Source organism: Lithohypha guttulata (genome assembly GCF_036872675.1).
Source record: "Lithohypha guttulata strain CCFEE 5908 chromosome Unknown scaffold_2, whole genome shotgun sequence".
NCBI classification, from domain to species: domain Eukaryota; kingdom Fungi; phylum Ascomycota; class Eurotiomycetes; order Chaetothyriales; family Trichomeriaceae; genus Lithohypha; species Lithohypha guttulata.
Genome location: NW_027042751.1, coordinates 3,773,520 through 3,795,848, shown reverse-complemented (window position 1 = coordinate 3,795,848; position 22,329 = coordinate 3,773,520). Strand labels below are relative to the sequence as shown.

Here is a 22,329-nt window from a genome sequence, read left to right as displayed (position 1 = left end):
AGTTTCGCATAGCACGCGCAGCTATCGGATAGCGAGTGTTGGTTCTTGTTCGGTCGGTAGAAGGGGTATTGGTGTTGCGAAGAGAAGTCGTTGACGCTGCTCAAGGCATACTATCGCTGGCAGGTGGTAGCCAATAAGCAGTAGCGGCAATGGTCAATACAGACTCTTTCGTGGTCCGCTGATGCGATCAGATGTCACCTCTTGGATCGCCAAAGCTAGAACAAAGAAAAGAAGGTGGTTGAAGGAGAATGTCACTGGCAGGGAAGAGGTAGAAAGGAAAGCAAGGTGCGAGGATGGAGGATGACTGCGGTGCTGAGACGGAGAGATCCACTCTCTGGCTGAATACGTATGGGAAGTCACTGCACTGCACAATTACCATACGTTACATTACATGCGTTATCGAGCTACTCGTTTTTTCTGCTTGAGAAGTCCTCAAGAGAAGCATGCTGTATCGCTCTATACTACGGACTTTTAGCCCTGACACAAGCGATCACAATGCTGCCATCAATTACAGTAAATGTGATGTTAGAAATCGGCAGACGTATGCATTGACGAACAGGTACTCGAAAAGTCAGACCCGTCGAGGTCGCACAAAGCACATATTGTAAAACCCAGCCATTCGTATGTGTTTGGTAGCTCTAAAGGACCTTCGAATCCTCAAATCGAGGTTTGCGCTCGTGAAGATGAGGTGTTGAGCGATCTTGAACAGCCCCTCATGGCGGTGTTGGTCGAGATGCACAGGTGGGAAGAGAACGTGATTTTGCAAATACAGATTGGTGCAGGGTAGCGACGGCGGCTTGCTGACGCCGTCGTGTCCGTCGCATTATTCAGACCACACGGGGATTTTAGGGGAACAAATTGCGCGAATCAGTAATGACAACATCACAGGCGTTCATGGATTACCACAGTAGAAGAACGAATTCGTCCAAAACCTTGCGCATGGTGCGGCGTCAACCTGTAATGGCTTGCCGTTGGTCCAACTGATTCGTTGGGCACGTTATCAGCATTGACAAAGTTATCAAACAACGACGACTGAAAGTAAGCCAGAAAAGGTTCGCGGAATCCAGCGGCATATTGTCTTCCATGTGCCTCACTTTTACTGCAGTTGATGCAAGCCATGTTACACCGACAATCTTTCCTGCTTGGCATGTGGTTTGCGTGCTCACACGAAACGTGGCCCGCAAATGTGTATAGAATCCTCCATTCGATTTTCTGAGTTGTCGCGCTACCACAATAGTATGGAATGACGCACGGAGAGTGTGGTGGAACGATTTGCTAATGATGAATCAATTGAGATGGTGGTCTCAGGTCTTTCATGGCGCTCCTGTTTCGGATGAGACCGCATTACCGCATTACCGTCTCTCCACAGCCAGCTATTCGTTGTAAATCCTCGCTTTTCGAAGCTGCTCTGGCATGGTTACAGCCACAGAATTAACATATGAATCGTTGGTGTGTATGGTAGAAAAGCATACGAACACGCAGCGATGACTATACCACCTGCAACCTTCACCTCCATATCGATACAGGTGGCTTCATCGAACATGGTTTATCGAGGATCGCCAAGAACCTGAATCGAGCATCGGCTAGTAGTAGCCTCAACCGAACCAAGCCATTCCGAGGTCGATCGGCATAATCACAATTTTCTTCATAAATAGCGGAACATGCTAGCTATGCTCCTCTCATATCAATAGACAGAAACGAAGATCATCGTTCTGGCATCCTTACACGGCACGAGCAGAGACTGATATGAGGTCCTCGATCGATCGTACTGAATATGTCAACACGGTTGTTCAACCGTAGACTATTTCAGAATGGGTTGCAAGAACTCCTGCCACGTCAGACGTCCGCTATCATCAACAACCGACAAGACTGGGTACCGGTCTCAGTCGCGAGCGTCAGGAGATCTTCCGTCCTAGTACACTGAGAGCGATGATAGGTCAGCGGCTAAAGGACTCTAAAGTACTTTGACACGCTAATGAGGTTGATGAAAGGTCGGTATCACTTGACTTGTCTCGTACAAAGAAGTCATTTGTTTTGAAGGATGTGATGCTCAAGGCTGCTTGAGATCAAGAAACCTGTGGCAAAGAAGAGTGCTCACCATTGAGCTCTTCGAAAATGACTGGCGCAGATCACGTGCATAGAAACACTTTACGCGTTCACGTACCGCGTTTTGGGCTCGTACAGAAGAACAGCTTTTGGTAGTCCTTTGAGACTGAGAAACAAAGCAAGGATGTGCTTCGACGAACACGTAGTCTGGCAGGAAGTCCTGGCCAAATTTTGGAACAATTATTCCCGAAAAATAGACTGCTATCTCCAGAAAACATATTCACGAACACTTGAAAAGCACGCGTCGTAGCTAAGTTCCATACGAAAGTGACGTCAGCGAGCTAGCAGTCCAAAAAGCGGTTGCTAAGGAGGACGCGAGCAACGGCAGCTGCCGCCCAATCAGCGACGGCGTCATACCGACTGCCATATGCAGCTAGCCCTGCGACTGTTTACTGTTCTGCTGGCGAGCAAAACAATTCGAAGCTGAAATTGCATGCTTCGCATGTTGCCTCGAACACCGGTGTTGGCAACCGTTTACTTCTTGTATCTGTTCGATACTTGCATTGAACGCATTCTCTTTCCTTCCATCGCGTTGCATTAGAGTCGGTCGTCGACCTCCTACATGATCTCCTGTTGAGCATTGGCAAGCTAACCGCGACTTCAATCCCTCCTTCAGAAAATGAATGCATAGATTCACTCTTACCTGCAGCCACATATATACAAAGCGTCTGCCACGATCATGGATGCACGAGTGAGTTCTTCCGCTTTCGTCCACTACGAAGCTCCATGGTGATAACGATCTTGCTAACCCTTGCATCTGTAGCCGCAGCGTCCTGTACGCACGCTTCGCGTCTTGAACGACGAGAACTGTCCCCCAGCAGCTCTATCCAAGACCATCCACCAACGCAACAAGTCGAGTCCAGCTTTGACCACTCTTAGCCAGATGAAAGGCATCGCTGCCAAACGTAATGCCTTCGCCGATGTCAGCAATATTGCAGCTAAACGCGCCAGCAAGGACGACTCCAATGTTGGTTCCAAGTTAGCTACAAAGGGCGCGCAGCCGTTACACGAGAGCAAGAGTGCTGCTTTCCTAAGACCGGCGCAGCGACCCTACTCTGTTTCAAACATCAAGAACCTTCTGACTCTGGGCAATTCCGAATCGGTCGCGAAGGTTCCCCTCAACGATACCACCAACACCACTACACAACAAACACGTCTACCAAGGAAAGCTCTGACCAAGCGCAACACTACCATATTCAAGGATCTCACACTAGAGGTTGTACAGGAAGACGAGGTTGTCCCTAGAGAAGTTCCGCAGGAAACAGCAAACAAGACGGAAGTGCCCTCCTTGCCATTGCTCCCCGAGGTCAATCTTACTGAGTTGGATTCCAACTTGCAACTTCCTCCACCACTCTCAAGTGACAATGTCGACCCTATGAAACTGTCACAACCATCCGATATCAGCTTACCTGAGATCAACGAAGTGAGGCTAGACACACAACACATGTCAAGTGAAATCGAGCTTGAGGACCAAGTAAGGGAATTTGACGACAGACATGTAGAACAATTCCAGTACGTCCAGCCTGCTGACGAACTTGCCAGCAAGACACAGTATGTCGATGCAGTCGCCCAACTACCACAGCCAATCGACACTACGACCGTTCGCAAATCACAGCCTATGTCTGACAGAGATGAATACATTCCACAGAGTTTGCAGCATCTTTACCAACCGCCAACCGAACCTGAAGAGTACTGGGAAGAGGAGTACGATGAGTCTTGCGAACCTGACGGTTATGTGACTGCACGCTCTTTTCGATCACAGGGCGATGACACTACGGGCGGAGCTAACGCTGCTCTAGTCCCAAGGTTCAACCAGAAGGTCCTGAACGAGATAGCCGCCGCCAACGATCTCGTCGAGGCAACGAGAACACCCGAAGATATTGAGGATGAAAGTTTCGACACCAGCATGGTTGCGGAATACGGTGACGAGATCTTTGGTTACATGAAAGAGATGGAACAGCGTATGCTGCCACGCTCCAATTACATGGATTATCAACATGAGATTCAATGGTCGATGCGAGCTGTGTTGATGGATTGGCTGGTACAAGTCCATCATCGCTTCAACCTGCTGCCGGAGACCCTGTTCCTCTGTGTCAACTACATCGACCGCTTTCTGTCAGTCAAGGTCGTCTCGTTAGGCAAGCTGCAACTGGTCGGAGCAACTGCCATCTTTATTGCCGCCAAATACGAAGAGATCAATTGTCCTTCGGTGCAAGAAATTGTATATATGGTCGACGGCGGGTACTCGGTGGATGAGATCCTCAAAGCCGAGCGCTTCATGCTGACAATGCTTCAATTCGAGCTTGGCTTCCCTGGTCCAATGTCCTTCCTGAGACGTATTAGCAAAGCCGACGACTACGACCTCGAGACACGTACATTGGCCAAATACTTCTTGGAAGTAACCCTTATGGACGAGCGCTTCATCGGCAGTGTTCCCAGCTTTTTGGCAGCTGCCTCCCATTGTATCGCGCGTGAGATGCTACGTAAAGGTCACTGGACCCAGCATCACGTCCACTACTCTGGCTATACCTGGTCGCAACTTAGGCCCGTGGTTCAGCTGCTGCTTGAGTGCTGCGAGGATCCCAGGAAGCACCATCAGGCTGTGTTCAACAAATACTGCGATAAGCGTTACAAGCGCGCCGCAGCCTTTGTTGAGACAGAACTACAACGTGGTTTCGTCTTGCCGGATGCCATGGCCACCAAGCCATTCCTTCAGAACCCATATCAAGTTTACCAGTACGCAATACAGAACAACTACGCATGACCGCCACCAACCGGTGCCACTGCAGATACTCGACCGCGGCAACGTACCCATCTTTCGCACCCGCTATCCTTGCACTTTCACAGGCATTCTGAGCATGGAGTTTCAGATTGGGCATGCTAACGGATTCACGAATTTCACGAATATTCTTTTTTTTTGAACCAGGACTCACGGCGTTCGCATTCGAATGCAATGAACCTCCAATAGTGCACAAATGGTCTTGCGGTTCAGTAGGCTTATACTGTGCAAGTGTGGTGACGATGCCATCAGCTTAATTATAGACCAGAACTACAATGCTATGCTTCAATGCATATCCTAATAGCATGAATCATATAGGACAATCTTCTACGTTCTTCTCAAATTCGTACGTGCCCTGTTTGTCTAACAAGCTCGAGTGACTGACAAAGATCTGCCTTTGTTCTCAGATTGACTACAGGCCAGGTCCACAGCTGCAGATAAGAGACACCTAAAATTATGAACAATGCGACACTAGGTAAAACAAACCGAGCCATATCATAGGAGATCTTCCACAGCCACGTTCGCTCGAGGCTGCCTCAGATATTTAAGCTCATTCGCGTTTGTGAAGTGCCTTCTCAAACTATTCATCATACCATCGACGAACATCGAACCAAAAAGAAAAACAAAATTAATTTCCACAAAAACAAACAAACAAACACAACCACACGTAATTCTAATAACTCGAAATGAAGACCACAATCCTATTCACCATCCCACTCCTCGTCCTCTCCGCCGTCAACGCCCTACCTGCTGCCCCCGAGAAGCGTGCTTGCGTCTCTTTCCCCGATGGCTCGGGAGCTTTTTGTGAGACGATAAAGGGGGAGTGTCCAATGGGCTCGGTGTCTGTTGGAGGTAATGGCTGTATCTACAGACTGCCAAAGAAGAGCTCTGCATGAATGAGTGAGTGAGTGAGGGCTGCTAGGTACAATAAGAGCTAGTATGTGAGTTTGAAGATCTTGTTCGAGTTTGAGTAGTGTAACAATATACGCTTGCTCTTTGCTTTGAGTTTTACTATTGTTATGTCGTTTTTTGAGGGCAGCAGGTGTGGTGATATTGAGACATGTTCGGACTCCCCTCGAAGATTTCGTGTCATTTCTTAAAAACACATCCTATGACTCGAGAGTGTAGACGAATACAAGCTGATTAGGGCCCTCGTGCATTAAACAAGGATGATCTTGAATTCGCAACGAGGCTGGCACTAACCAAAAAAGATCGAGTCAGATCTGCGTCGGACGCTCGTTCCTTTCAACTTCTTTTCGTGACTATCTTGCAAAGCGCGTAATTACTCGCTGTGTTTGATGCAAATATGGCCAAATCGTACACAAAAGCTTCGCGATGCCTGGAGCTCTCCTCAGGTAGGTAAATTTCATTTCTCGATCTGAAAAGTCGCGTGAAATCTTGGTGATCGAGGACACCTAACTACAGCCTATCAGGCACTCACTTTTAGGCCTTACAGTCTCCGGCTCAATAAAACAGAGCCCACGAAATTTGCGCGTTACGTACTCGACCTTGTCGTGCTGAGAGAGTGATCACCTGCGCTACCATTACACGTTGTCGTACATAGGTTCAGCGACCGTTTGCATATGCCGCCTAAAAAAGCTGCTTCTTCCAAGAGCGGCGCATCGAAACCCAAGCCCGCAAATACTTTCGACGAAGGTTCACATATCGTGTTTGAAGATGATAATAAGAAGAGTAGAAAAGGACACAAACCCAAAGATGTACCTGCATCCGAACCTACCGGGCCTCCTAAACCAACAGTAAAGCAGCTTATCGGAGGTGCCTCCTGGACTGGCAAACTACCTGTGAACCTTCTCTCAGAACATTGTCAGAGACAAAAATGGGACAAGCCAGATTACACGATGCGACAGGTCCCTGGTCGAGATGGACAGGAAAAGTTGTATCGCTCAGAAGTCTCGCTCAGTGCGAAAGATGCTAAGACAGGTGAAGTCCGATCGGTGAAATTTCGTACTCCAGAAACCATGATAGTGATTTCAGAAGAGCCGACTGCGCTGGAAGCACGTCACTTTGCCGCCGCTTATGCGCTGTTCAGGGTCAGTAGCATGAAAAATCTCTCAATGGCGTTACCACCTAAGTACAGGGACTTATGGAAGCAGTTCCAGAGCATTAAGAAAGAGGATGAGAAAGTAGGGAAGGCGTGGTTATATGATGCAGATCCGTTTGCTGCTCAACAGAAAGGCGAAGATATCAAGAAAGCTATGGAGAAAAGGGACATTGAAAAGGAGAAGAAGAAGGAGGCAATTTCAAGGAATCCTGCCCTGGCGCTACAACAGATGCCAAGAAGTAGAGAGTGGGGGCGGGCACCAAAGATCGAGATGGGATCCAAAATACGAATGGAAATTGAACGACTTGTTCGGCAAGACGCAACGTGGAATCCGTTTGGTGATCAAATGACGAGCCAAGAACAGGATCGAGTCGCAAAATTGATGACCGAAAGAGGGTTTCGTGCAGGTCATGCTCGAGAAGCTATGCAATATTGCAAGGATGAAGAGGAAGTGCTGGAATGGCTGCTTGTGAATGTCCCAGAGGATGACCTGCCTGCCTTTGCCTTACCTGCTAATTATAGTGCCGGTATCAGCATGGCCAGTGGCGACGTCGTACAGGAAGCCAAGCTCAAACGTCTAGCCACAGCAGGATACCCACGTGATTTCGTCATGCAAGCACTTAAGTCTTGCGACGGCAACGAGCATAGAGCAGCATTCTGGCTTCAGAGCACCTTACAGGATACGAACGAGGGAGATCTCAATGACGACATCGATAGCATGGTCGAATGGGACAGTGAAGAGTCGACACTTGAAGCCATATACGCTGATCGATGGAGCAGAAGGGGCAAGGAAGATTGCACGATCAAGCTAGACACACCAGAAAACATGGCTACTTCTGTCAGGTTCGTCATTAGGAAGAAAGGCTACCCCTGGGAGCTTCCAGCCGTACTGCTCTCATCAGCACAACTGCCTGCATATATACGGCTCAGTGCGACGAAGCAAGCATTGCAGTTTGCAGATACCAACTTCAAAGGACAAGCTATGGTCTTCCAAATCTGCGAGTGGCTGGAAGCTAACTTGCAGAACATCATTGACAGTCCAATGAGTCTCACTGAACTTCACCTCTCCGAGCCAAAGCCTGTCACCAGTGCGATAGAAACTCCGAACGGCGTGACAACATTATTGCCCACCAGATCGAAAAACATCTACATCGACAGAAGAAGTGACAGAGAAATTCTCGATACATGGAGCAGACGACATGAACTTACAGAACAGCAGAAAATGCTGGATGCAAGGAAGAGATTGCCTGCTTGGACGAAAGAATGTGATATTCTAACGACAATAGCAGGCCACAGCGTGACTATTGTGACAGGCGAGACAGGAAGCGGCAAGTCGACGCAGGTTGTGCAATTCGTGCTCGACCAAGCAATCCAAGTACTGCATGGCTCAAAGACTAAGATTCTCTGCACACAACCAAGACGAGTCGCTGCGCTATCATTAGCAGATCGTGTCAGCAATGAAAGGTGCACACCTCTGGGTGAAGAAGTTGGCTACATCATCAGAGGGGAGTCCAAAACATCAAACTCGACTAAGATCACTTTCATGACAACAGGTGTACTGCTTCGGCGAATACAAATGTCTGCCAGTCTGAAAGAAGCTTTAGATGGTATCTCCCATGTCTTCATCGACGAAGTGCACGAGCGGTCTCTAGATACAGATTTCTTACTAGCTCTACTCAAAGACGCCCTGGAGGCAGTCCCCAGTCTTCGTGTAGTCCTAATGAGTGCAACATTGGACAAGGACATCTTCATGAAATACTTTGGAGGTGCTGGAAAGGTCGGTCATGTGCATGTCGAAGGACGTACCTTTCCAGTCACAGATCATTATCTAGAAGAAGTGCTCGATGAGACCAAATTCATACCTGAGTATGCAGATTCAAATCAGCCAATAGGCAAGATCATATCCGCACTTGGGGTTGGCGTCAATATTGAGTTGATCAGGAGCCTGGTAGTTCACATCGACGAACAGCTCACAGGCATGCCTGGAGCTATTCTGATATTTCTTCCAGGTACGCTTGAAATCGACCGAAGTATCAGAGCATTGTCCTCCATACCCAACGTTTTTGCTTACCCATTGCATGCATCCCTACTACCTTCCGAGCAAAAGAGAGTCTTTCCGCCTGCACCGTCTGGCAAGAGAAAGGTCATTGCAGCTACCAATGTTGCAGAAACCTCGATCACCATTGAAGATGTCGTCGCCGTCATTGATACTGGCCGGGTGAAAGAGACCAACTACGATATCTCCAATAATATCGTGCGTCTGGAAGAGGTTTGGGCATCACAAGCAGCTTGCAAACAGCGAAGAGGTCGAGCCGGTCGTGTAAGAGAAGGGACATGCTATAAGCTCTTCACACGCAATGTTGAGGCAAACATGACTCCGAAACCTCTACCAGAAATACAACGAGTACCTCTTGAGCAATTGTGTCTATCAGTGAAAGCAAGTGACCAAGACAGAGACGTGTCAAAATTCCTTGGTGCACTCATTACACCACCCGAGGCAGGCGCTATATCGAATGCGATCAACGTGCTTCACCAGATGGGAGCTCTTGAGGGCAATCATCTGACAGCTCTCGGCATTTACATGTCTGCAGTTCCAGCTGACCTTCGCTGTGCCAAGCTCTTAGTATATGGCGCACTATTCGACTGCCTGGAACCCTGTCTCACCGTTGCCTCTATATTGACTGTCAGAGACCCCTTCGTGTCTCCAAGAGACAAACGAGAAGAGGCTGATGCTGCAAAGGCTGCCTACTCAACTCAACATGGAGATCTAATGCTGTCACTGAGCGCCTACGAGGACTACATACAAACATCTAGAGAGCTTCGACCGAGGGCTCTACAATCCTGGTGCAATACTAGGTTCTTATCGCTAAACACATTGAGAGATATAACATCTACCCGATCACAATTGGTCGATTCATTGAAGGATGCCAATCTGATCCCACTGGACTACCGCAGCGACACGTCAGCGAAGAACACCTCACCACTACTACATCGAGCCCTAATCTCAGCCTCCCTCCAACCACAAATTGCAGAAATCCGCTTCCCAGAGAAAAAGTACATGCAATCTCTCACTGGTGCCAAAGAACTCGACCCAGAAGCAAAGACGATCAAATACTTCCTCCCACCCGTCAACTCAGAGGCCACCAAACCTACCACCACTTCAAGCTCGACCTCATCTCCCAAAAGCACCTGTCCAAACACCCCACAACCAACTAACGGCGGCGCTGAACAACACACCGACCACCCAAACTGGCAACGCGTCTTCATCCACCCCTCCTCCCCACTATTCCACAGCTCCCCATCCTCATTCACCTCCGGCTCCTCCTCAGCCTCCTACCTCTGCTACTTCAGCAAAATGGCCACAGGCTCCTCAAACACCCTCTTCGGCCCAAAAACCTACATTCATTCCCTCACACCACTAAACGTATACACACAGCTCCTCTTCGGCTCCGGCGGGATCAACATAGACACGACTATTCCCGGGGGCGGACTGGTTGTCTCCGAGCACTTCAAGATACGTGGGTGGGCGAGGATAGGTGTTTTGGTGTCGAGGTTGAGGAGGCTTCTTGATGAGGAGTTGAGGAGGGCGATTGATGTGCCTGCTGGGAGGAGGGAGTTTGGGAAGAGTGAGGTTGTGAGGGTTGTGAAGTGGTTGATTGAGTTGAATGGTCAGGACCGTTGATTTGTGTATCGTGTGTTGCGCCAAGTGGGGACTGAGTCAGTATCAGAAGTGCAACTGATTGAATGTCTGCAGGACTGTGGCTAATCCACCGCATGGATATAGGCATGCCTGATCGTACGGCTAGGCTTTTCCACTGCATGTACTGTACTGCCAGTGACTGAGAAAGAGCAATGTTCGAAATTCGCACAAAGGCGCTTTCATCGACGTTGTGTGAACCAGTGTATTAAGTAATACTAGTAGTGACAAATAGATAACAACCAGTAAATACCAGACACGCCTGCCAACCTCTTCTTTCATACCATACGCTAGAACGCTCACGACTGCCAACCCACAAGACAACAATGAGAACATGTGCATCCATAAGAGAATGTTACAATGTAAAAATAAAAGAAAAGGTAGAATCCAACCTACACTTTAGCCACGTGTCCTCGAAAGCCTGGATGCTTGCACGCCTGTTACAATCTCAGACTGTGCTGTTCCTTCTCTTCTGCAGTCTCCTACCATCGTGATTCTCAATGTCCAGGAAGGTATTCTACCCCTTGAATCCGCTCATTACCTTCTTTCCGAACGACAGGACTTTCCGCTTGGCGTTCGTAGTACCGACACTGGCGACATCGTCGTCGGTTTTCGGATCTGTATCACCTTCGCTAATTTTGCTGGCCACGCTGCGTTGTGGCGGAAAGCTGTCTGAACGTGCTCGATGTGCAAAGGTTTCATTGTCAGCTGCAGATGCACTACCTTGGCTGTGTCGTCTTTCCATCGAGTTGTGACTCTTAAATCGCACTCGTCCTTTGTGGATCGTTGGTCGCACTCCGCTTGAGCTTGATTCTGGACTGCCGCCGTTAGTGAATCTTCGACCGACAACGTCTTTGAGCAAGGATTTGGCTGGAATGAATCCGCTTCCCGTCGATGGGCGAGGTAGATTGCTCGTTATAGGGCCTAGTGGGTCTATCCGTGACGGACTAGCAGGTGAGAAAGGCCAATTGTCTGCCCTCGGACTGCCATCCTCACTACTTCTCGTCGGGCCAGGTGACGACAATGTTCCTTCCGAGCCACCTGCATCAGTAGGACGTACTGTGCCCACTGACATATTTGCACGCTGTCTAGAGTCCGTAATGCCACTCCATTCGCCAGTAGTGAGCAATGGTGAAGGCTCTAGTTTGCGGGGTCCGTCTGACTGAAAAGACATTCTCGGAGGTGTATAATCACTATTTGTGAATAGGCTAGAACGATCACTACTCACACTAGGAGTGTTCACTAGAGTATCGCTGTTCGGGACAAGCATATTCCCTGCTGCTATTTCGCGTAATCGCTCTACTTGCTTCTTGCCAGGACGGTGGTGTGAGAATTTGTTACCGATGATGGCGCCTGTATGAGATATTAACGCTCTGATGACGTCTTTCTTTAAATGAAGTGCAAGGTCTAGGTTGGTCCAAGTCTTGTTGCGATATTCGAGAGGCGGCATGCGGAAGACGAAGTCGTGCAAATCCTCGAGGTTGCGGTCTCGCTGCCCTTTATAGCTCAGACAAATGACGAAGGAGTTGAGTTTGACATGTGCTAAGGTCATATAATTTGAGGCTCTTTCCATCATTTGTGAGACATCGTCAGCTGACTTCTTCTTGTCCTTCTCTTTGTCCTTGTCCGTGTTGCTATCGTGGCGACGTAGCGTCCAACCACGACCGTCTCGGCTATCGGTACGTACCAGCTTCGCGTCACCGTTTAGACTGACTGTTGAATTGTCCCGAGCCTTTGTTCGAAGCGAGTTCAAACTGTGTGAGGAAGCCTGTCTAGACAATCCTTCTCTTCCAGGATCTGCATTGTCTTTTCGATAACTATAATGGTGGCCGAAGAGTCCGATGCGGTGGTTGCCGATACCTAGTCCCTTCATTTTGGTCCTATTTGCCGCTCCATTCTGTGTGCTTTTTGTCAAGTTGTACGTTGGCTGTAACCGATTTGCAATGGCACCTGTCGAGAAGTTTTTCAGGTCATTCTGATCTGGCGGTGAGATGACTCGCTCCGGCGACACAACACTGCGTGCCTTTTCGTTCTCTTCGTCATCCTCTCCCTCAATTGGCTTCATATTCTTGACCATCAATGGCGAGAAGCTACTGTTGTCGAAGGCATTGGATCCAATGCCAGGAAATATATACTCGAAGAGCGCCTTGCCTAGCGAGCGTTCGAGCTGAACTTTGATTGGGTGCATAGTGACTTGGAACTCTTCGAGCACAGGTATGCCTGCTATTGCTTCCAGCATATACCAGTGCAACTGCAACATCTTTGGGACTTCGGTTATTTGTTTATGCTGAGGATCTTTATAGGGCCCGATAATTTCTGGGTACAGAGCCTTGGGTAACAGGTTCCAGCCACGAATGTGCTCAATCTCCATGGCGTTGTGGTTTGAGCCGTCACTGTTGTCAATTCTCTCATATGTAGCATTGCCTAACTGGAACTCGAGTAAAGGTTCGTTTCTTTCCTTCATCAGGTGCCACACAACCTGTGAAGCACTGAGATACCATCGTAGAAATCCGCTTGATTGCGAAGAGCGCTCATCATTCCGTTGTTGCGAGGTGTTGATGGCTTTCATGATGAAAAAAAGCTCATCCTCACAGCTAGCAAGATCCTTTTCCAGGTCAATACGGTCCTGCCAACCCTTCTTATCAAGCAATCTCGCGTTGACGATGAAGTAGAGCTTTAGCTCGTTGAGCTGCCGGATCCGCTCTTGCAAGCTCTCTGCCATCTCTGGGGCGCCACGAAGATCACTAAAGTCAGAAGCCAGCATGATCTTCTCTAGTCGCTCACTCCTTGTCTTTTCGAGAGGTTCGTGGTACATGAGGAGATCTATAACAATAATGTACATGGCGTAATATTGATGTGAGTCGCAACTTGCTCTAAGCCGAGGAAAGTCAACCCAGACGTGATCGATTCTGCTTTCTTTGCGCTTTTTAGTGCCTGACTCACCTTCTACTCCTTCTGCAATTTCCTCGTTGTATTTGAGGCGTAAGGCGTTGTACTTCTCGTAACGCAAACTCGCAGAGGTTTTCTGCACAACCCTCTGAAAGCCGAAAGGGTCAATATGAAAGTCAAACATCGTTTCGATGGATGCCCATGGAGGCCACGAGGAACCTGGCGAGTTACCGTATTTGTTGCCAGCGTATAGATGGATATGCTTGCTTAGTTGCTTGAGATTTGTAATGAAAATCTGTACTCCGTCCATGTCCAAGGCGAATCGGCGTTGCACCAGACCACTCACATCATCAGACAGTCGTTCTTTGTCCATGATTGATATGACTTTCATCTGCATTCCCTTTGCAGTGAGTAACACCGCTGATGTGGTATTCTTTTCACTCTGGAATTGAATTTGTGGCGCAATCAGGCGCATATTGTAGCTATTCATAGCCAAGAAATCATCAGCAAGCTTTTCTTCGGGATCGATGCTAACTGTCGAGGGGCGCCTCCGTTGAGGCTGTGGACTTTCTTCAACCTCATTGGTTGAAACAAATCTCTTGGCATCATTTAAGAGCTGCTGAATGCGCTCTTCCACGACGTTGTCTGCGTCTCTTTCATCACTTGGCGAGGCGACGGGTGGAGTTGGAGGCACTGTTGCAGACTGCTCGTTTTGCCGTTGCTTGTTCTCTTTACGCTTTCCTTGCTCGTCCACTATATCCAGAATGAATTTCACAGCCCTACGCGACATGTAATACACAAATCCACGACGTTGGCTAACTTGATGACTGTATCGCAGGATGATGTTTCGTAGAGAATTGTTCCATTTCACTTGCGCATTGTGAATGATGAATCTGTTGTTGAAGTCACTCGCAAACTCATCGCGAGGTGTAGAATAAAGCCCGTCTATATCGACCTGACTGTTGCTCGTATTCGAAGGCAAAGATGCTGCATTGGAGTCAAGACTTTTACGCTCTGGCGTTTCTGGCTGTGATTGGGAATCGTTGCTAGGCTTGTGCGCACTGAAAGTTGGCTCGCCCATCATGTGCGCAATACCATTCGGGTATTCATGATGAGCAAGCCTGCGAAGACCGTGTTCGAGGAAGGTCTTCTTATCCGCTAGCTGCTTCTGTTGAATCTGATAAAGCTTATGTTTCTCTCGAATAGAAGGATCTTGGTCGCCCTCACGAACAACCTTGACCTCATGTTCACCAGTGTTTCTCCCATGTGCTTCAATCTGCTCATCGAGATGCTTCAACCGGTTCTCAATCAGATGCATCTGAACCTTTCGTGGATCATTATGTCTTGATGGTATAACGCAATTGTGAGTATCTTCTTGTCCAAAGGGAGACTCCCTTGATTCGTCACCATGAATAGCGTTGCCATGATCGGTTTGCCGAAAGTATGTGAATCGAGGGGTGAAAGCAAGTGGCAATATCTGAGTCTCCGGATTGGATTCAGAGGGTAAAATCCAGTCCAGTTCGACGAAATCATCCATGTCGATCCATGAGAAGTCGTGATCTGGTATGGTGAATCTGGACATGTCGACGTTGGTACTTCGCCCTTGGTAGGATGACAACATCTCGTCCGTCGCACGCTTGAGATCATCAGCCGTTGTGCCAGCGATATCTGCTGACACTGCTCTCAAGTCAGCATTGACGAAATCTAGCTCTGCGCGGTTGATCTTCATTGCACTTGTCCGTAATTGCTCCGATTTTGTTCTCGATACAGTATTGAACCACTCTCTCCGTTGGTGCAAATCTAGTATGAAGCTGTCAAGCCGTAGCTTTAGGCCAGTTGCAGAGACCACTTCCTTCTCGTAGTCCTCACTATCTTTGTGCTTGTAGACGTGGGCAATGAACAGAGGAGACAGCAGAAGGCCATACTTGATCGTGGCTAGATGTCTGCCGAATTTCTTGCTTGTCTTCTCGGGGCTGCGCCAAAGAGAACCCTGCCGTATGGGCAGGGACATCACTCCTGAGAAGAGAGACCACCAATTGAAGAAATGCGAGAAAAACCGCGGAGAGAGATGAACGCTGTTGTAGCTTTGTGAGGGCGAGATCTCCTGTGCTGTCCACTCTCTGTCGAACGGTGCGGCAAGGGCCACCGACATATGGATATGATGACTCCTGAATCCTCGATATGCGTCGTAATCTTGCAAGTCCTGTTTAGCAAGGAAAGCAGGATTTTTGAGGACAACATCGTAGTGAGGTTTAAAACTGGCTGAACGTCCACCTTCATGTGTATTACGCTCGAATACAAGTCCCGCTTTCCATTGCACGTTGCCCGAAACTTTCATGATGACTTTACTGAATATAGCAATATTCTTGTCTGAACTGCTCAAGCTGTCTGCATCATGTTGAGGAGTATCGTCTCTACCAAATTGGGCCTTGTGGCTATAGTCTGGTATGGCTAATACGTACTCACCACTCTTGACCGTCATGAAGTTCCTTGGATCATCGTCCTCATGAATGGCCCAACGAACGTTACTTCTCCAGCACATGACAAAACCAGCACCGAAGCCGGTGACCACGTAAGGATCTCGGGACCCCTTTAGACGCAATTGCACATCGCCATCGCCTTTCCAGTTGATCACAGGCCGTGAGTGAAAGCTAAGTCGAACTTTGTCCCAGAATCCAACTCTGTCGGACGGGTCTATCTCGGGTTTCGTGAAGCTTTCTATGATCATCATGACATCCTGAATTGCTGGCTGATACGAGGTACCCCACGAAATAGATGTCGGCGCACTGGTGTTGATGTCGATGATAGGCATGGAGTAAGTCTTTACAGGGGACACGGTACGACGGACATCGATCGCGAAACCTGGAATCTCTCCACCATCCTTTGTTCTCTGACCTTTCGGAACGATATCTACCTTTACATGCCGGATGGACAAGTCATCTCTAAACTCCTCGGCAATGACAAAATCCGTTCTCATTGACCAACTTGGCAGACGTGGGGGCTGGCCCCTTCTGATGGCAGGCACGTGAAGAAGATTGAGAGGATAATCTCGAAGCATAAACCGGGCTTCGCCCATGTCGAGGGACAAACTCAATGGTACCAAAAGGGCATACTGCATGTCCTGAGGAATGCCTTTGCCGACATCGTTCATAAATTTTGGCAAAGCGCTCAGTGGGAAAGAGGGCTTGTCAACAATGAGGTGTAAGTCGCTGATAACAATTGTTAGCAGTCCAGGACGATCTGGTATGCCCAAAGTTGTCTCATGGTCGTCAACATCAGGAGGTGGTTCGTCTGCACCACTGAACATGCGGCGGATGCTCCTAACGGTACTGTTTTGCATTTGTTGAAGCCAGCCAATGCGGCTTTTCCAACTTCGAGCATTGTATTTCTGCAGCTTGTCCCAAGCCTCTTCCACCTCAACACTCGCCGATGACGTGAGATTGCATGTGCCGTCACGATTGTAACGTAGCTTTGAAGGTTGACCTTTGCGGCCTCTGGTCGGAGAATGTCGACGTGGAGTACTGTCCTGGCTGGCTGATCGTCTCAAAGGTGTTCTCGGCGACGTCTCTCTAGATACTGCATTGCTAGATTGTGCTCGGCGGCGTGACGAATGCTGACGGCCACGTTCGTCCTGCATTTTCCGGAGTTTCAGCTTGAAAGCGTCGGCCCGAGCAAGCCGTTGCTTCTGCTCACTTCGACCTACGTGATAAATATTGCTCAGCTTCCATTCAAAAGCGTCGTCTTCCAACTCAAACAGCAGAGCTTTGCACCTAAGAGAGACCCTAGGGACATGCTTTGGCTTTTCTGAACCCTTCTTGAGGATGTAGTTGTTCGACCTGGTTTTGAAGCGGTAGGTCAGTTGCAGAAGTGACTTGAACGTGTTTGTAAAATTGTCGAAAACCTTGAACATGCGCAAGCCATGCGGCACAGCTAGGCGAATGAAGTCTGTGCTCACGTCAAAAGACTTTTCATCAACATAGCCATTGGCGGTCTTCTTTCTTGTGCTCCGAGGATCGATCCGCAACGCATTCATACTGATAATGCGAGCCCAAGCGGAGCGTACATGAGGTGACGCAGCGTGAAGACGTAGGAGATGACCTCTTAGAAATGGAGCTGACCATCTGTGCCGTCCTGCAGCAACTTCATACAATTGTAGCATCATGGCGGGTTGGTGGGGCATGTCTGCCTTTATCTGGACATAGCCAGACTTGACATCGACAGCAAGAAGCTCTCGGGTCGTCACCGGCTTGTGACTCGGGGGTTTCGAAGGCATGTCGGTCGTTGCTGCTGCGTGGTCGAATGCTTTCGCCGATACAGAGTCGTGGTGCGAAGATGATCCCCAGAAAGCATCCTGTATGACCATTGCAGCAACACCAATCGAGTATGCTCGGTAAAGGGAAAATTCGAGATAGAAAGCTCTGACGTGGGTGTTGATGTGACACATTGGCCCTTGCTGGTCTCTCGAAGTGCTGAAGGCGACTTCGGTCCGTGGGACTGACACGAAAGGCTTTTGTTCCCACTCTTCCAGCGACTCGATAATGAAACCCTGGAAGCCTTTGATATGGACAGTGAGACGTCGTCCGTCGGTAGAGTGATGAGTGGTGGGATGATGCTTCGCTGGCGAAGTTGGAGGCGTGAGATGTGTTATGTTCTCCGGAAGCTCGTTGGCACGAACAGAAGCGCTTACTTTCCGACGCGATGATGGCTTGTGGTGACTGTCGGTTCTGTGTGCAAGATAGTGTGTACTCCATGACTCCAATTCAAATGCCACGCCGCGAGTTTGATCAGATATGCTTGCATCGATACCAGCAGTCTCGAAACTACAGTTTGTTCCTTCAAATCGAAACTCTAACAGCCAAGCGGGTATTTTGCGCAGAAAAGACTCTTTGTGTTTCGGGAGAGGATCTGTCTTCTCGGCATAAGAAACATGATGAAAGTGCCGTACGATATTGTATACACCTTGGCTGACCTCAGGCCGCACCATCAGTATGGAAAAGCTCCGTAGAGCTCCAGAAACCACCACGAACACTTCTTTAGAAGCTGTGACTTGAGTTTTAACCTCGAGCGAATCCGTCTTCAGCAGGTTGTGCTTCATACCCGAGGCAGATTGATAGTAGAGAGTATGTGTCATTACCCGGAAATGAGAATTGAGAGAATAAAGTAGATCATCTTGGGAGGAGTGGGACGACTCGACCTCGAAGGATATGCCTGATATTGCTGAGATGATCATGTCGAAGTCATCTGGTTCGTGGTAACCCTTAGCCGCGACAGGTAGGACGAAACGCACGACAGGTTCGTGTATCGAGAATTTCATTACGGCTCTTGGCAGAAGTCTCGATATGAGACGATGACGACTCGGTTCAGGGACCGATGAGGTCTTGGTACGTGACTGTGTAACGGCGAGCAACTGTATGAGGTATTGCGGTGTCAAATCGACGGAGGGAGATGTGATAACCAAGTTCGCAAAGAGGACATTTGAGTTGCGTTCAGCAACATCGCGCTCCTCGGTGAAACTCATTGTTTTTGAAGGCAAGGTAGTTCTTATTGTAGTTGTCGCCATCGGTATGTACACGATCTTGGTAGATTTCGTGTCGTCCTCATCAAGGCTGACAGATATGGACACTGCAGCCACAAGAGCTTGGTGCGCAATATCTTGGTGAGAAAAGTACATGCGATGTGCAGGCGAATTCTGCGACAGACGATGCAAGTCAATGCCAATCTCGTGGGTGACGATGTTCATGAAGACGGGAAGGTTTGCTTTTCTCAACGGCACGATCTCCTTGGATATGCGAATGAAGCTCATGCCTAGCTGGATTTCTTGCACGCCACGGAGGACAGAGCTTAAGAACTCCTTTGAGTCGGCGACTGTCTGCACAATAGCTGCTTCGCGACTTCCGGGACGTTCAAGCTCTTCTACCACATCGTCCAGGCTGATCCCACGCTGATGTGAGGTGGTCTTCCTCCTAGTGTATCGTTCCGCGTCGGAAGAAGTGCGAGCTTTGAACTCCAGGAAATCATCAATGGGCACATGGAGTCTTCCGACCTTGATGGCAATGGAAGTATCTCGTAATCCACTCTTTTCCTGGTATAGCAGCCCGTGTACATTGACCGACATATTGTCAAGGATCTCAATAGGCTCTCGGCCACTGACGCCAAGGAAGATGCTTCTGACAGTGAATATCCATTCTGCTGGTTTTTGGTGACCTGAGGGATCCTTTTTGTGTCGAAAGAGGCGGCCTCTATCGAGCATCTTCCGACGAGTGTGAACGGCAAGGGTTATTGAGCCAACGGACAAAGAACCCACTCCAGTAACATCTAAGGTGGTGTTAGTAGCATAGATGTCAAACATACGCAGCCATTGAATTTTGTCATGTATTCTCTTGAGATGTTCTTTGATATCATTCAGCTGCCGCCACAGCTTGCTCTTCTGCTCCGACTCGTGGCTACGTGAGGTAGCGTCCTGCTTGTCCGCATCATGATAATTCGGTCGGTCCGTGCCCTGCCTTCTTCCTTGGTGACTTTGTAGCGATGCCGGATCAACGGTAAGGACAAGTTCCTGAAGCCGGAGACTGACCCATGTAGGTTGCGCAAAGGTGGGCCTGTGTATAGCGAAGCCCAAGCCTCTAATATCAATCCTGATGCCATCCCTGTGAGTATAAGAAATGTGCCTCAAACTCGACAGGCCGACCCGTTGTATAGAGATTCCAGTAGCGATACGTATGATAGCGAGCAGGATGAAGGAGGAGAGGTATGTCAGAATTATCGAACCAACGAAAGAAGTCGCATTGATTAGTGCCATGGTCCGAAAGTCCTTACGCAGCTGAGCAGGCACGACCGAGGCTGGAAGTTCGGTATCGGTGGCTTCAGCAACGTAGACATAGTCATCGTTTGTGCATCTCTCGTGCTTCCGGTATCCTATCGAGGTCTGTTCGTCCTCTTCTTTGTCATTGCGTCTGCAAAGTGTACCTTGCGCGTGAATACCGGGCTTCCAGATCGAGTTGTTGTCACTTCCTAAGCCTGAGGTGCTGTCAACCGGTTACAGTTTCATGACTTTGTTTGATCGAAGTTCAGTGCAGAAGCGAGTATACACAAAATCTTTTGAATGCCAACGAGTAAAGTAATCGCATGCGCACTATCTGAGCGGCACGAACGGCACGCGATGCATCTCATTCCGGCTCTGATTTAGGCTTGGTGGGGTTATTGAATAAGCACTGATTTCCGATTCTTGGCGCTAGATCGGGCTGGGTCAGCTAGCTTCCCTAACATGCCATCAATTCGAGCTGCATATAATCCACATTGAAGAGCGGAGCGTCGCGTATACAATGGCTACCATATAACAAAACTTTTGGTACAGTTATGCAATGGTTCACTCCTTGAGCCGTCGGACCTGTGCAGTCATTCTGCATCTGCAAAACACGAGTGCTGCCCTGCATGATGACGTATCATGGTTACGGGGAGCCCTTCTTGCATTTTTATATTAGCCGCGCTTCCATTCAGAACAGCGTCCACTCTGATGAATGCCCTATCGTACTGACTTCCGATGCTTTATCCAATAACCATGTGTGCTGAATAAGACTCCTACTGCCAGCACTGTGCGCACGCCTTGTACTAGCCACTACTGTCTCTCACCACAGAAGGACGACGAGAGCAGAATTTGTTCTGCTGGTACAGCAAAAACATTTTTCAAGGACATTGCAGTGGCACAATAGAAAGCTCTCCTTCCTCATCCTATGTGTCTGCCTGCTGTGATTCTTCATAAAGGTGTAAAGTAGACCTTGAACGTGCCCAACTGAAAGTTTGATTTTGCTGTCGAAAGACGCCTGTGACGATCAAACGACTTGCATCTGGATACAGCCACTCTTTCTGGGTGAGAGAGGTATTTTGTATTAGTGGTTTGTCGAGCTCAGGTCTTGTCCGTTATTCCGGTAGACTCCCGTCTCAGCAGCGCAATCTTTTCATCGATGACTTCAAGCTCTGCCTCAAGTCCCACAATCTTCTCAGTCAACTCCCGCTCATAATCCTCATCAGATACCGATTTTAAGGGCCACCACTTAGAATCAGACAGTCGATCTAGTATAGGTCGACGCTCTCGGTCTGGTGCATCGATACGTCCTGCCAACGCAGAGAGACCGGCTTGACCGCCTAATCCGACCAACCCGAAAACAATTGCACCAGGAATGATGTTACCACGGCTTCGCATAGCGCCTCCTGCCATGCCTGCCAATGATCCTGCAAATCCGCTGTACAAGAGATCATCTCTATACGACAGACCCTGTCCTTGATCCACGTTGTTACGAAGTACATCCCTAGAAAACCAAAAGGTCGAGCCAAGGACGAAACATTGAAAGCCTGCAGCTGCACCCCATAGAGCAGCGTTGCGACCTTTTAGTGTAGCATGAGCGGCAGCAAAAGCTGCTCCAAGCGCTCCCGCTCCTCCACCAACATACGCTGAAGACTTGGCGATTGATGTAGCACCGCTAGGCTTTGCTTCCGGCATCGGTGAAGCCATGTGTTCGAAAATTCGATACTGGCACTCTGATGCTCATAACGTTGTCTGAAATATCGTTTCGAAGAACTGTAGAGCATTCATCATCTCTCATCAGAACAGACGTTCCAAGCGGAGTGGTATCTGGTCACAACAGCTATTCACGCCGGTATGAGGAAGGGAGTAGATAAATAGAGCCTGTAACTTGCACTTTCCAACACACGCACGTGACTATGACGGGAATAAGTTTCGGTGATATTCCCAGGTGAAGATTGCCGGCGTATACGGGCGTGCACCGATTATCACGGCAT

General features: G+C 48.8%; 4 protein-coding genes across 4 annotated transcripts; 2 read left to right on the top strand and 2 right to left on the bottom strand.

The window, feature by feature from the left end:
* Window positions 1-2,785: 2,785 nt before the first annotated feature.
* On the top strand, window positions 2,786-4,870 carry CLB4 (B-type cyclin; the record flags this gene model as incomplete). The annotated part of the gene is made up of 2 exons (XM_064897850.1): window positions 2,786-2,797; window positions 2,870-4,870. 2 exons carry the CDS (start codon window positions 2,786-2,788, stop codon window positions 4,868-4,870), a joined length of 2,013 nt encoding a protein of 670 aa, XP_064756800.1.
* A 1,598-nt stretch (window positions 4,871-6,468) lies between these two features.
* On the top strand, window positions 6,469-10,629 carry ucp12 (putative ATP-dependent RNA helicase ucp12; the record flags this gene model as incomplete). The annotated part of the gene is made up of 1 exon (XM_064897849.1): window positions 6,469-10,629. The coding sequence occupies one exon, from the start codon at window positions 6,469-6,471 to the stop codon at window positions 10,627-10,629; it is 4,161 nt and encodes a 1,386-aa protein (XP_064756799.1).
* Window positions 10,630-11,161: 532 nt separating this feature from the next.
* Window positions 11,162-20,581, bottom strand: FMP27 (Protein SABRE; the record flags this gene model as incomplete). The annotated part of the gene is given in 2 exon segments (XM_064897848.1): window positions 11,162-20,558; window positions 20,574-20,581. 2 exon segments carry the CDS (start codon window positions 20,579-20,581, stop codon window positions 11,162-11,164), a joined length of 9,405 nt encoding a protein of 3,134 aa, XP_064756798.1.
* An 855-nt stretch (window positions 20,582-21,436) lies between these two features.
* On the bottom strand, window positions 21,437-22,042 carry LTR64_003491 (uncharacterized protein; the record flags this gene model as incomplete). The annotated part of the gene is made up of 1 exon (XM_064897847.1): window positions 21,437-22,042. The coding sequence occupies one exon, from the start codon at window positions 22,040-22,042 to the stop codon at window positions 21,437-21,439; it is 606 nt and encodes a 201-aa protein (XP_064756797.1).
* Window positions 22,043-22,329: the final 287 nt, after the last annotated feature.